The 15,776-nt window shown below is 27.9% G+C and overlaps 2 protein-coding genes across 2 annotated transcripts; both read left to right on the forward strand.

Annotated features, from left to right (window-relative positions):
* Positions 1–1,009: 1,009 nt before the first annotated feature.
* LOC100790757 (gibberellin 2-beta-dioxygenase 8) lies at positions 1,010–5,719 on the forward strand. The gene is made up of 3 exons (XM_003539515.5): positions 1,010–2,372; positions 3,193–3,517; positions 5,234–5,719. Exons 1-3 carry the CDS (start codon positions 1,912–1,914, stop codon positions 5,462–5,464), a joined length of 1,017 nt encoding a protein of 338 aa, XP_003539563.1. The 5' UTR covers positions 1,010–1,911; the 3' UTR covers positions 5,465–5,719.
* A 7,186-nt stretch (positions 5,720–12,905) lies between these two features.
* On the forward strand, positions 12,906–14,022 carry NDR1b (CC-NB-LRR resistance (R) protein). Its single transcript, NM_001248138.2, has one exon. The coding sequence runs from the start codon at positions 13,173–13,175 to the stop codon at positions 13,824–13,826; it is 654 nt and encodes a 217-aa protein (NP_001235067.1). The 5' UTR covers positions 12,906–13,172; the 3' UTR covers positions 13,827–14,022.
* Positions 14,023–15,776: the final 1,754 nt, after the last annotated feature.

The following is a 15,776-nucleotide window of genomic DNA, read 5'->3' on the forward strand; positions in this document are numbered from 1 at the left end:
ATCCAAGCCCCTTATTTAATGAGAAACAATTAAAATCCTTTAAAAATTAAAATTATTCTATTAAATTTTTATATATAAACAAACTGTAAAAATTAAAGAATATGTTTTTCTATATTCCTACATATCGACGACTTAACAGTTTATTGATGTAATACATACATACATATATATATATATATATATATATATATATATATATATATATATATATATATATATATATATATATATATATATATATATATATATATATATATTACATCAATGACAAACATATATATTATTATTCATTAAAAATTATAAAATCAACATAGATTCATTGAAAAAAAAGTATGATTCATAAAAATTTAGTAATATGCTTTCCACTTTAGAATAAACTTATCTTAATTTTTGAAATTACAAAACATCTCTCATTTTAATCTTTCATTTTATAAAATTTTCACTTTAGTTCTTAACTTAATAGAAAATCATCTAATTTAGTCTTTTTTATTTTATTTTAACAGAAATTTTACAGTAAAATAATATTAAAGCAAATAATATTCTATAAAATTGAACAGTAAATTAAAGGTTTTATAATTAGATAGGAATTTAATTTGCTAAGAAGTACAAATGTCTAATATGTCATTTGACTACACATGATTAGCCTTTACATATAGTTTTCAAGAAGTATTTTGTTTCATATGCCATGATATTTAAAGTGGATATTTTACTTTTTGATTAATTGGAATTTTGGTTTTTGTTGAAGTATAAGTGTGAAAGTAAAGTTTTACATTAGATAGAAATGATGAAGTTGAGCAATATATAAGTGAAAAAAACTCACAAACTCAATATCATAAGATTTTAGATTAAAGTATGATAATAGTTCTCGACTATGTGACCAACCAAATGGGAAGAGTACAATAGAATTGGGGGTGACATGAAATCATTTGTGTTGAAAGTTTTCTTAGTGATGGGTCCATATATGAAGATCAAAAATCTTCCTAGTGACATAGAGGCTAAGCACGCAAAGTATCTTTCTCTATCTCTCACAAACCCAATAAATTTCATGTGCAACATGTTGTTTAGCGTTCTGCTCACTCCTACCTCTCCTATGATATATAAGTCCATTCTCTTTCTTAGTAACTTGATTTACCTTCAAAAGCCTATGAAGAGCTATGGGGATAGATGAAATCCTCCTATGCCATCACTTTGTAGTCATTTGATTTCAACCTTGTCATGGGTAGGTGCATTACTTCTCTTTTTGCTTCTAATCAAGAGTTTTAACTATGATAATTTCTTAACTTCTTAGTCCTAAAGATTATTATTACGAGCTTTAGTATATTAAGTGTTGATGTGTTAACCAAAAGATGAAAAACAAATAAAGAAGGTTCATGTGTGTGAAATTAATTACTTGGATCGTCATTCAAATAAGATGTCTTAAGAGGAAAACACTTATATTTTTTTTGGGGGTATGTTGTTGTATATTTTTATAAGTTTTATATTCAACTTGATTTATCATTAATTGTATGCATTGTTTAAGCACTTGGAGACTTTTTTTTAATTATTTAATTTATTGATAATAGTGGAATTATTTGTTGATCTAAATAACTTGTGATTTTTATCCTTATTTTAAGGGATTTTTTAGTTATTTTTTTATCACGTGAGTTCTTGATTTATAATATATTGATAATAAATTTTAATAATTTATAATATTTATCAAGTTATCTCTCTTTTAATTTTATTTTTTCAGTCTATCCCTATATTTTCTTTTCACCCATGGTGTACGTTTAACTTCTTCCTTAAAAATATAGCTCGATCAGAATGAAGACATAATAGATTTCTAACAGGATATATATATATATATATAAACTTGTGTAACTTCCGAGTTTGAAAGTACAATTCCAAGTATTGGGAGAGCTCACTCCATATCAAATGGATTATGAACCTCCATTTTTAGAGTTCTACAAGCCCCTCCTTCTACAAGGCTCGCACAGTGTTGATGTTGGCATCAGTGGCAGTGGCATAATTAGAAATGACAAATCGGAGTGGCGTGAGCTTCCTCTGATTGATCTTGGCCAGTTAAGTCTCGGCCACGTCGAGAGGGAGGATTGCATGAGAGAAATCTGTGAAGCCGCCAGAACGTGGGGTTTTTTCCAGGTTGTGAATCATGGGGTTTCACAAGAGCTTCTGCAGAGTTTGCGGCATGAGCAAGTTGAAGTGTTCCGCACCCCTTTTGCAAGAAAGTCCAGAGAGAGTTTCTTGAACTTACCAGCTGCCAGAAGTTACAGGTGGGGCAACCCATCTGCCACAAACTTGAGGCAAATTTCATGGTCAGAAGCCTTCCACATGTTTCTTCCAGATATAGCTAGAATGGACCAGCACCAAAGCCTGAGGTAGACACTGCATTGTTATCATCTCCTCTTCTCAAATTCTAGGTGGGAAAGCACTTGCATGTAGTCTCTAAGAGAATCATTACATGATTCAAAACTACCGTAGTCTTAACTAATTTGTTTGTAAGACATAATTAAGTGTTATAAATTTTTTTCATAAATTGAAAATTTTGATTTTATGTCGGTTAAGATTGGTCAAGACTTTAGACAAATGATGTTGCAGAAACATGTAATAATTTCTCAATTTGTAGGATCACAGCATGCTACAAAACTTATAAACAGTAAATAATATATAGGCTAAATTAAATATATAGGATTTGGTTTAAAGTTTTAACACTTAATTCTTCTGATATTTCTAACTCAAAGAAAAATGATGCCAAGGAATAATAACTTTAGTCAACTCTTCCTTTGAACAAAACATGTATAGGTATTAAAAGTGAAATTATGATTTAACTGATTTATACACATGTAAGGTTCATCTTCTTTCTTCTGATATCCAACAATATGCACGATACAAACAATAAATATTATGAAGTTTATTTTTTTCTATGCATGAAGAAAATGATGTTGGCTACGGCCTTTTGCATATAAAGTGATTGCATGTACTTAAGGCAACAATTAATTGAAGGTGACCAAAAGTTTCTGTATGTATTCTTTACATCTCCTTTTCTATAATCTGCACGTTGAATTTATTTTGGAGTGGTGAATTATTTTTACGACCTTTGTTGGATCGAGGACATTAAATTGCTTGTACAATTTCTCTTAAGTTATTAATTTACTCTCTCATTATAATTTTTCTAATAAATTGTTATGCCAAATCTAGATCAACTATTGAAGCTTTTGCATCAGTAGTTTCCCCCCTGGCAGAAAGCTTAGTGCAAATTCTAGTTCAGAAACTGAACATCAAATTCAGCTACTTCCGAGAGAATTGTTCAGCAAACACTAGCTTTCTTCGCCTGAACAGATATCCACCATGTCCAATATTCCATTCAAGGGTGTTTGGCCTCTTACCTCACACTGACTCTAGTTTCCTCACTATAGTGAACCAGGACCAGATTGGGGGGTTGCAAATAATGAAAGATGGAAATTGGTTTGGTGTCAAACCTAACCCCCAAGCTCTGGTTGTTAATATTGGTGATTTACTCCAGGTAATGATCTCAGCATTCTTACTTTATTCTTGCAGAATAACATAGCTTATATTTTTGTTATGCCTTTCAAATTGCTTGTGGGGAAAGATTTGTGTTCAATTCTCACAAAAATAATATTTGGTGAGAATGAGTTTTAAATGTGATTAAGTATTAGAATGAAAATTAGTCTCATAACTCACTTAAAGATATAAAAAAATTGTAAAGATATTTCAAAACCCTAATTATGATATTAAAAAAAAAAGTTGTGTGATAGATCAGAGATAGTAATGTAATTAATTGGTACGGGTATAGAGTACTTTCAAAAGGGATATTATTTCACAAGGCATGTAAGGTATATAATAATACGAAAACCACATTCCACCATTTACTTTTCTTATATCACCTTTCACATAGCACTTTCCAGTTTAAGCCATTAATTAGTTCAGGGTTGAATTTAGGTCCAGCACACGTATTAGGGAATCTAACCATATATTATGGATATTTTTTGGGAGAGTGGTATAGAAGAAGGATTGGACGAATTTAGGAACTAGTTAAATGATATAACAATTATCGGTGTCAAAATATAAATAAAACAGTATATAATAGCTAGGCATTTCATTATTTGCAAATGAGTCTTAATTTGTTTCGTACCACTTACGTTTTCATATAGGATCAGTGTAAGATGTCACGTCACCTAATATATAAAGAGTGAGAGAGAACAAATGAAACTCTTTCAACAAGTATAAAGGGAAATGAAAAGGTAAATAAAAATATTTTTATATCTAAAATGATATAACTTTTAGTGTCTCGTTTAATTTTAGAGAATATTTTTAATATGACACGAAAAAGATTAAAAAAAAGTGAAAGATGAAAAAATATTTATAATACATATACGTACAGCATTAATTATTTAATGTCTACATAATAGAACTGAAAAATATAGTGATGCAAAATTTACGTCACTCTAGTCAACTCATATGCACGGATCATTCTATAAGCAAAAAAATATGTGGAAGGAAAAGAATGCACAAAAATCATTAATGACCTCCAGAGGATTGTAGCAAGTAAAAATCTGATGTGATATACTCCATCCCCATGCCATAATTTCAACTTGCATATGAAATAATATTTTTTTCTCAAGATAACTCATATATGTCTGTGGGTCCTGTACGTATACAAATTCACATCTACATAGAGAGTGATGTGATAAATTTAGTATGCAAACAACTTCTTTCTTAATAATTTCAAACACTGGCTTTGCCTCACTTTAAATTGCTTACTCGCCAATGGCACTCTTCCAGCATACCCTAATGGACCAAAATGGGCCAAACCTACATCAATGATATAAGCACGAAAAAATGATAAAGAAGGGGTCGGGGGATGGGGAAGGGTGTTAAGAAATTAAAGAAAACTCCATGACAAGATGTTTACTACATGATCAAACCCACTAGCTAGAGTCAAAAAAGTAATCTAATGCCAAACTGCCTCAACAAATTAAAATGGCAAAATTAATTAGTCCAATAAATTTAGTTTCTAAAATATACATAAAGGAGGGGAGCAAGGCCACTGCGTGCCCCCCTTGGATCTGGTCCTATTTATATCTCTCTCAATAACATTCTAAAAAAATTAACAATTAATATTTATAAAAAAAATAATTAGATGTATTTCATTCTAGATTGATTTGTCATATATATTATGAATTGCAAGAGTGATTGAGCACAAAAATGAATTGTGCAGGCACTGAGCAATGACATTTACATAAGTGCTAAGCACCGGGTTGTGGCAGCTGAAAAGGTGGAGAGGTTCTCTGTGGCATATTTCTATAACCCTTCGAAAGATGCATTGATAGAGAGCCACATCATGCCACCAATGTACAGGAAGTTTACTTTTGGAGAGTACAGAAGGCAGATAGAGAAAGATGTTAAGGAAACAGGTGATAAAGTGGGGCTCTCTAGGTTTCTCTTGTAGTAACAATTAATGACACCCCAAGTATCAGGACCACATTAGCTGCTCAGAAAGTTGTCCTTCCCAATCACAATTCGACAAGTTGATGTTTCTTCTCCAGGTTTAATCATCACATTTTGAGCTTATCATTCGGTACTTTTTGTTCCAAGGTTGAGGTTAGTGATCGAGCACTAATTACTAGTACATGATAAGAATGAAATATATGCATGTGTAAAAAGGTTTAAATGTTTAAGACAAAAAAAATATGATGAATATTTTTAGTTTTTAGTTTTTATTTTTGTATTTAATAAAAACGGTGTGATTTTAATTTTCTTATGAAGGATTACAAGTATTTTATTTTGAAGACTATATAAATATATTTTTTATATGAATTAAAATTAAAAAATGTCAGATATTCAAGTATTAAAATATAAATTAAACATTTAAACCTGTATAGATATGTTGAGGGGATCATATAGTTATTTAGACTCAAATCTTTATTTTTAATTAATGCAAATTAAGGAGTGCCCTCGAAATATTAGCTGATAAATAACTATAGTAATTATTTAATTTTAAAAACTATTTATAATATTAAAATGAAAAATGTATTAATAATCAAATTATTTAAGTCGACCTACTACCATATTATAAGTTTAAATTCATTAGTTTATTTAGATGAAAGTTTTTATTTGTTTATATGAGGTCTTACGATAAAATAATATCTTTAAAAGAAACTTTTAAATTCGAAAATCAGATGAAACTCAATCTTATAAAACTTTATCTAATGACGACTTAAGTTTGATTCTTCTACCTCTAAGAATAACCAAATTATATTTTCTATTGTTTGTGGATATTATTTTCTTCATCATGATAATAAGAATAAATACTTTTTTCAAAATCGAAATTATATATTGAACCCTAACACTTTAACTTTGGCCACGTGAAGGGAACTTGACCATCATGACAAAAATAATATATAAGTAATTAAACACCATATATATGTGCCCAGGAAGCACTTGTCAAGAGAATCACCACCCAAATCACTTCCCGCAGCTTGAGAGATGAATCCATAACCGTAAGCACTGCATATGAAATAAAAAGATTGCTAAACAAATCAAATATTGTGACTGAAACTGAAACTGGGTCACATGTAATTCTTTTTTTTGTTTCAACCTAGCTATATTTTGTCCCTAGATATCTATTTTCCTATCAATAAGAAGACATATCCTATCTTCTATGATACGTGGGATCCTTCCACTAACTAATTAAAAGTACTCATGTTTCAGCTATGTACCTAGGGGCTAGGGCATGCATGATTAATTGGAGAGCTTTTTTAAGGACATAACTATTTATTTTGAAGATAAAAATTCCAAGAAGTTAAAATTACTAAGGGGTGTAGCTTATCAGATTGAATCTTGTACGTAAGTTATTATAAATATGTGGTATGTTTGATTCCTATTAATAAAAAAACAAAAAATACCACAAAGCATTTATTTTCTTCAAACAAAAAAAGACACACACAAACACATCTATATTGTACTTCTAGCAACCCCGTGACGTCCTTCTTCTCGACCCCCACCCAATAAAACCCTCTTAAGTCTTAATTCAATCCTCATCACACAAATACAAAGCAACGGAACCTCAATTGGTGATGTCTTGTTGTCGATCGTCACTACATACAAAATCAAGTCACATTCTCTGGTTATGATTTTACAGAAAATTTGGTTGGTTGGTCCTTGATTACGATTGGATAATGTAGGTAAGCTTATAAGGTTACTATTTTCTTTGTGTTTTTAGTTGTAATGGATCTTATTTTTGTACGAACACTGTCAAATCTCCTTTTACGTTTAACGCAAAGATATTTATTTATAGAACGATCGAAGAAAGAATACTCCAATTCATATATATATATACATAACATAAAATAACGACTCCACGCAAAAGAATATTAACATTAAACTATAATTTATTCAATTCCTATTTAGCGCAATTTTAAATAGCAAAAAGGATTAGCACATCAGTTGACTAATGAGAAACAAGCGCATTACAATTTTGATGTGATCCAACTCTAGGTTCTAAACTTTGATTAGATTTGATACCTTATCAAGATAAGCTATTTCAATTCAGAGCAAATAGGCCAAAAAAATTAAATCAATTGCCAAGTATCTATTATTTCCTTCCTTTTGAACAATCCTGAATGTTGAAAAAAGCATATAATATTGCAATATAATATCAATCGGAAGAATCATCCCTAATCCAAATCAAACATACATCCAGAGTGAGAGAAGCTGCAAGAGCAAAACCAATTCTTAGAATAACCTTCTAATATAACGTACTAGCGTAATAACGCTTGGCTTGTAGGGATATTAAATTTATATTTGGTAATTTATAATTATTTTATAATATTATCATTTTGTAATATATTATCAATTATTTTGTATATTTTTAAATGAATGTGTGTTAGTATACCAAATTAAGTGTTATATTAAATTATTTTCTAGTGTTTTGAATTTTGAGAATTTGTTACATTAGAAGAAGAAAATATAAAGCATAAAATAAGCTATAAAAAATTTAAAAAAAAATTACATTAGAGGAAGAAGATAAAAAAAAAGATTAAACTATAAAAAATTGTTTACACCTAGAATATATATTCCAATCAATAATGTTATGTAAACTACTAATTTTTGTAAAGCATAAAGATCACCGAAATAGGTATGGTCTCTTCTAAGAAAGCCTTTTTCATATGCATGATTGGAAATCAAACCCAAAAAATAAAAATAAAAAGATTTAAATAGAAACATAACTAATTTTAAAAAATAATTCTCTTGACATAATTAATCGATGTGGGAGTTTTTTTTTTTTTATGGAAGAAGGAAAACATTTAAACAACCTGAAACAAAACAAAAAATAGAAGCAAAGAAATGGAAACTATTAGACTACATATTCAAATAAAAAATTAAAAAAGATAAAAACTGATTTGTGTTTCTTGTTTGTATTTATCCATTTATTGAAATTGGATAGAAAAGAAAAAAATGTTAGCATTGACTATTCAAGAAAAAAAAATACAAATGATTAAAACCAACGGAGATACTTACAAAAAAAGACAAATCGAATGAAACATAAATTGTTTGAAAAAATAAAAGAAAAGAAAGAAATATTACTATTAAAGAAAAAGTAAATATATAAATTAATATATACATATATACATACATATATATATATATATATATATATATATATATATATATATATATATATAAACTAAACCTTAAAGTAGAGAAAGAATAAAAAAAAAGTCAATGCATTTGCTCCATCGAAATTGAATAAAATAAAAAGAAATAAAAAAATGTTAGTAATTAGCTATTTAAAATGAGAATAATAATAGATTGAAAGTGAAGAGAATATAAAATGACATTAACAAATAAATTTTCAATACATTATATCAAACAAATTGTGTAAAAAAACATTCAAATAAAATTGAAAAGGATAAAAGAAACTTATAATAGAGAAATAAAGAATAAAAAGGTCAATGTAATTGTGTTTTTTGTTTGTATTAATCGATCTCTCCATTGAAATTAAATGAAATGAGAAATAGAAAATATCAACAATTAGTTATTTCAAAAGAAAAAAATAACAATGAAATTGAAAATAACAATGTACACAAAGGTATTTATAATTGAAATTCAAATTATACAAGATCTTTTAAAGTTTTGAAGATGATCGATCTTAGGAGTACAAAATGTCAACATATCATAAAGTTGACAAGGATGATGAAGCATAAGAATGGGACGGAGAGAAAGAGTATTGTGTGGTTTTCATTTAAAATATGAATTTATATAAATGAAGAAAGAGCACAGAAGAAGGCATAACACCAAATTTTACATAATAATATGTAATAATCAAATTATTATCATTATTGATAAACTCATTATGATTTGAATCCTCGTATTTGTGCGCGTGATACAAAATAATTTATGTAAATAATTATTTTTTTATTTATTATGATAGAAAAAAATCATTTTAAGGTTTAAAATATATTAATCTATTAATATACAAATTAATAAATTATTGAATTAATCCATCAATTATATATTTTAAGTATTTATGATAAGATAGTTATTTGCAGAAATAGAGTAAAAATTAAATAATGTCCTAATAGAATAGACTCAATATATAATAAAATAGAATTTGTTTATATAATGGAATAATATTTATTCGAATGAATAATTAAATTAAATAATATCATTTAATTATATATAGTCGGTAATTAAAATCTTTGACTTTCCAATAAAATCATAAAGTATTTTCAGAAAACTTTGATCAATAATAAAATTAATCATTAATGTGTATTGTTATTTGACTTACACTTATTAAGTTAATAGTTTCATAGTTTAGTTCTAGTTATAATAATAATAATATTTTTACGTACACATTTTTTTCATTTTATACCTAAAACCACTTTTTTAATTTATTTTTTTATTCTTACGAATACTCTATTCAATCAACCCACACCATCTCTCATCCGAAAAAATACTCAATATTATTTTTATTTTATTAATTTTATTTTTCAAAAATTTTAAAAGACACTTATTTTATTTAATGTTATCTTTCTTCTCGATATTTTTACTATTGACTATTATAAATCACTATCGCATTTTATATTAATTTTCAACTGTTACATCTTTCATAGTAAATTATACTCACTCAAGTACATTTACAAGTAACTTCTTGTATACGGTAGTTGGTTGTAACTTATTTTTCCACTTGCAATAATAATAATAATAATAACACGGTCCAATGTAAGAAGACGAGATAAATGTTAGTGTACATTTGGGCTTTGTGGTCTCCCTCCGTGTATTGTGATCGCTACGTTGGGCTAAAAATGCTTCAAACTCAACCTTAATTTCATGTTTTCTTGTCACCAAATATGAACATCCTTACCATGTCTAATTACTGCTACTACTTTTTAATCTTCTTTTTAAGTAATGTATTAGTTCCTTGGAGGGGGAAATGTGACATAAAAAGCAATTTATCAATATAAATATAAAGATTTGGATCTATGCCAATTGAGCAACTAACTAAATAACAAATGACATCATTTCGTCTCTAATAAAAAAAGAAGTGAAAGATTATTTGGTGGTACTGCATGATGGGCTAAAACTCTTTGAACAGGATTGCTACTAATTGTATCTCAAATGGCTAAGAAGAATTAAGTCAGTTAATAAAATTGAATGGTATTAACCAAAAGAAAAAAGTTTTGGGGAGGAAATATCCCTTTTTAAGATAAGGCGTGCCACCATAAGAAATTATTTACTAAATGGGTTAATCTCCTGGTACTACTACTCAAGGAATTAGCAACTTTTACACATTCTTTGTTATTTAAAAAAATGTTAATAATAACACTTTACATTAATTAATTCTCTAAAAAGTCATGTATTTAGTACACAAATCACTTTTTAAACAAACAAAAAAATGTTAAAAATATTTTTAAAAGAGTATTTTATTAATATTTTTTTTCAAAAATTAAGTGTGATATAAAATGCTTTAAATACTATATTCTAATCGAAATTGAAATTTCGTTTGAAAACTCATGTTAGCTTTTTGATGTTATTAATGTTATAATTTAGGATATACAAGTTGAAGTATGAGACTCTCACTCCATTCTCTCAATCAAACATTTTTAATATTTTCTTTTCTGTCTCTTGTGAATATGCATTTAACATGATACCCGTCAAGTAGCCAAAACTTATCCTCTTAAGTCTTAACCACATATATAAAATTATTTTTCTTTTATCTTAATATGGATAATTAATCTTCTTATTAAATGCCTATCAATTTCAATGTTTTCTTTTATTTATATCACTAAATAAAACTTCAATACTAAATTCTGTCAAACACGTATATAATTTTCATTCTCTCGTGTTCGGCTTATATATAAGAAAATAGACGAATCAAAACAAATATCTTTCTTCTTTGTTCCACGCGTATTCTTTGGGCCTAGCACGTTCCAACACGCATTCTTTGGGCCATATACCAAATTACCTCGAACCATCGTCAATCCGTGTTTTCAATCTCCACGTTATGTAATAAAAAAAATAAAATTCACAATCTCATGTAGTTAAAGAGTTTCACTTTCACATGTTTGCCTTGCAACCTTCAAGGACAAGCCATAATCGGGGTCACATTGAAAACAAAAATAAATATTAAAATTTAAAACCAATTTCATTTTTAATAAGATCAGAAAAAATCAGCTAAAACATTATTCCATAATTTTTAAAATTTAATTTTGCTTACTGATAATTTGATGTTTTAGTTGCAAAACATTAATTACGTGTCAACTTTATATAGTATTAAAATCTGGAAATAATAATATATCAAGTTATAAATATTACTAGCATTTTAATTTTTACAAAAGCACACGATTAATATTTTTGTATGCATAATTATTTATTCTTATGTTATAAATTTAAATACTCCTATTAGAGAGTAAATAATAGGATGATAAACATTAAATTCACATATATTTAATAATTTTCACAAAAAAAATCATTAAAATTTATTTAGGTTATTTGACATGTATTTATTTTAAGGACATAATACAATTAAAATTTTACAATTTTTAATCATAAAATTTATATACTTTATTTTTTTATTACCATGACATTGGAAAGGATTATATATTAATTTCGTTGATAACTAATCTTGATTGAAAAAATCTATTTGATCATCTTTAATGGAATCTTCATTCTCAATCATATTTTTTTCATTCGTAATATTTAAACCTTAAATATAAAAATTCAGTTTTAAGAGGACTAAATTCAATATTACTCGACCAATTATTTATTAATGTTTACATATTCGGTTTAATTTGATTCTAGTAACATAGACTAGAAAATTATTTTTTAGTCTAAATGATATATTTTTAGTAACATAGACCAAGAAAAATTGAATTTGCATTTACCAATCCAACGATCTTCAAGTAAAAAGCACAAAACAACATTAATAATATATTTTTAGTCTAAATGAACTATTTAGTTTTTTATTTTACTCTATCATTTATTTTTTTTTAAGTTGGTTTTCATTTTTTATTTTAATATAGTCTTTTATTTTTTAAAATGTCATTTTAATCATTTTATCTTAATTTTTTGATTGAGTTTGATCTTTTATTTATTGATGTCATTAATCATTTAAAAATATTTTTTTATTAAAAAAGAAGTGGAGGAAAAGGAGAGAAAATAGAACCCAAAAAAAATCATTCTTATAAGATTAACAATCTCACTCTTAGATGAAGTGAAAGATTAAATTGGAAAAAAAAATACCAGAATAAAATTTTCAAAGTACAAATTGAATCAAAATAATAAAATAAAAAACCAAAATAAACCTTAAAAAAATAAAAGATGAAACCAAAAAAATTAAAAAATGAAACAGGTGATCATTTAATCATATTTTTACAACAACTCTTATAAACTATTAATGAATCCAAAGAGGATTTACCTCTCTCAGTACAAAAAAATCTACTAGGGTGTAACTAAATTCTTTTTCATATCCTCCGTAAAGGAAAAAAAGAACACGCTCCTAAAAAGTTGCCACTTTCCTAGTATGTACTCGTCCCAACTCTCCTTCCAAACCCAGAAATAAAAACACACACACATAAACGCAACCCAACACAACAGCATCAAAACAAACAAACAACACAGTTTTTCTTGTCTCTATATTCTTCCGGCCACCGCAGATGGCGGCGGAGCACGACAGCTGCTGCTCGCGCTGTGTCACCTTCCTAATAACCATAGGCCTCACAGCGCTCTTCCTATGGCTGAGTCTCCGCGTTGACGAACCAAAATGCTACCTCGACTACATTTACGTTCCTGCCCTCAACAAAACCCTAAATTCCAATTCCACTCACAACAAAAACACCACAATACTCTTCGCTCTCAAGCTCACCAACGGGAACAAGGACAAAGGCATCCAATACGACGACGTTCTCCTCTCCTTCAGAGTCTTCGAGAGCGTCAACCTCACGCGCCCACTCGGCAACGCCACCGTGCAAAGGTTCTACCAGGGCCACCAGAAGAAGGCCACCAAGCACGGAAACTTCAGCGGCGGCGGCGGAAACCTCACCGCGGCGGTGGCTGGGAGAATGTGGTACCGTGTGGACTATGCTACTGCGGTGAAGTACAAGATTCTCTTCTGGTACACGAAACGGCACCGTTTATGGGGAGGGGCAAATGTGGAAATTGGCGATTCGGGAATGAAGGTGTATCGTAAAGCCGTTAGGCTTGGAGGGAAGAACCCCGTGGTGATCGAGTCCGGCGCATCTAAGCTCAGTGGACGCTATCGTGCGCTTCTTCTTTCCCTTCTTCTCCCTTTTTGTGGCTTGTGGGTTTAGTTGACTTGACTTTTTCACTTCACCCACTTTTGTGTGTATTGTTATTATTTTATTTTTGTAATTTGTATTGTGACTTTTCTTTTTGTCTAGTTCCAATTCAAAGATTAGAGATGATTATATTCGATTACACGAGTTTGAATCTAAGCACGGGGATTTCTTTAAAATATTTATGTAGATGGATGCATGTATAAATATTTTAGTACCCAACTTGTTTTTTTTAGGAAACAAACTTATTTCATTTTATTGTGAATAGTAGCATAAATATATATGGGAATACACTCATAAATATGGTGGCTAGCTTGAAACTTAAGAATCCTAACTAGAGGGTAAACAACTTTTTTTTTCAAACCAGAAAACTTTTAACAATTTTTATTTTAATTAGAAGAAAACACAACATATGGAAAAAATAAAAAGAAAGTTCATTATTATATTATTTATTAGTTAAGGATTTGATTTTCTTGCTTCCTAACTAAACTCACTCTTGATTTTTAAGAAATGCGTAAAAGAGATTGTATCTTAAATGACTTAATCTTTTCCGTTTTGGTTGCTACATGAATCTTGATGTGAGTCTAAGTGTTTAACTCTATTCTTTTTGGTAATTTTAGTCTTTGACAAACATCGACAATGAAGGATGCATTTGTATGTTGTAATTGTAAAGACATCTGTGTGTGTAAAGTTAGAAAATGATTATCCTGCTTAGAATTATATAGAGTGGAGTCCTTTAGCAGTAAGGAAATTATAATCTTTTATAATTAAGGAGTTTTATTTTTAATAAAATAGTATAAGATAATATCGGTAAATCATGACTTAATTAGATAGAAGAATATTTAATAATTAAGATTTAATTCATATTAAAATCTACGTTAAGTCAAATCTATTTATTAAGTAAATTTGATTTATTTCTTTTACAATGATGGCAAACCTCATGCATACTATTCGATTTTTTTTTTATCAACAAGTGAACTTTATAATTAGTGGGTAAGTAAGCTTGATTAGAAAGTCAAATTTTATGTTAGTTATTTTTAAGAAGATTTAATTCATATTAAAATCTAGGTTAACTCAAACCTATTTATTAAGTAAATTTGATTTATATATTTCTTTTACAATGATAGCAAATCTAATGCATACTATTCAATTTTTTATTTATCAATAAGTGAACTTTAGTGGGCACGTAAGCTTGATTAGAAAGTAAAGTTTTATGCTAGTTATTTTTTAAAAAGTTAATAGAATAGTTTTTTTAAGTAAAAAAAAACAATTATTATTATTTAAACTACAATATTTTTTCTGTAAAAAAAACTACAATATTTTGAGCTTATACTAGTGTATTTAAAGGTTTAAATTTAATATGAATTATTCTCTTTTTTATTTAACTTTTTTAATTTAATCTCTTTATTATTAAAAAGCTCAATTTAGTTATTTTATTTTAAAAACTTAATCAATGATCACAAACCTCATGCATACTATTTTTAACATTAACGACATTATTAAGTATGAAAGCAAGGTAGTGTGCCACCTCTTGTATACAAGATGACAATCCTTCATTAACAAGAAAAAAAATGGATATAGTCAAAGTGGTGTCTCTTGTAGGCAACCCTCTTGGCAATTTCTACAAAAAGACAAAGGATGAATGTGAAAAAATTCATCCTCTAACAAATAAATAGTTTAGAAACTACATTGATTTGATATTTAATTTTATGAAATCACTCAAGATTAGTAAAAAAGTCAAAATCGACCAATTTATAATGAATTATTTAAATAAGTCAAATCTAAACTTTACAAGCTCCACATTAATAACATGCTTATAGCTTGTTTATGCCTATAGCTTGTTTACATATATAACAGAGAAAATTAAAATCACATACAAGTTCCATAAACATGTTTAACATTTATTTTTGTTTATAAGTTATTATATAGTATTAACATATTTTATTAAATACTAAATTAATTGTT

Source organism: Glycine max, chromosome 12 (assembly GCF_000004515.6).
Source record: "Glycine max cultivar Williams 82 chromosome 12, Glycine_max_v4.0, whole genome shotgun sequence".
Classification (NCBI taxonomy): domain Eukaryota; kingdom Viridiplantae; phylum Streptophyta; class Magnoliopsida; order Fabales; family Fabaceae; genus Glycine; species Glycine max.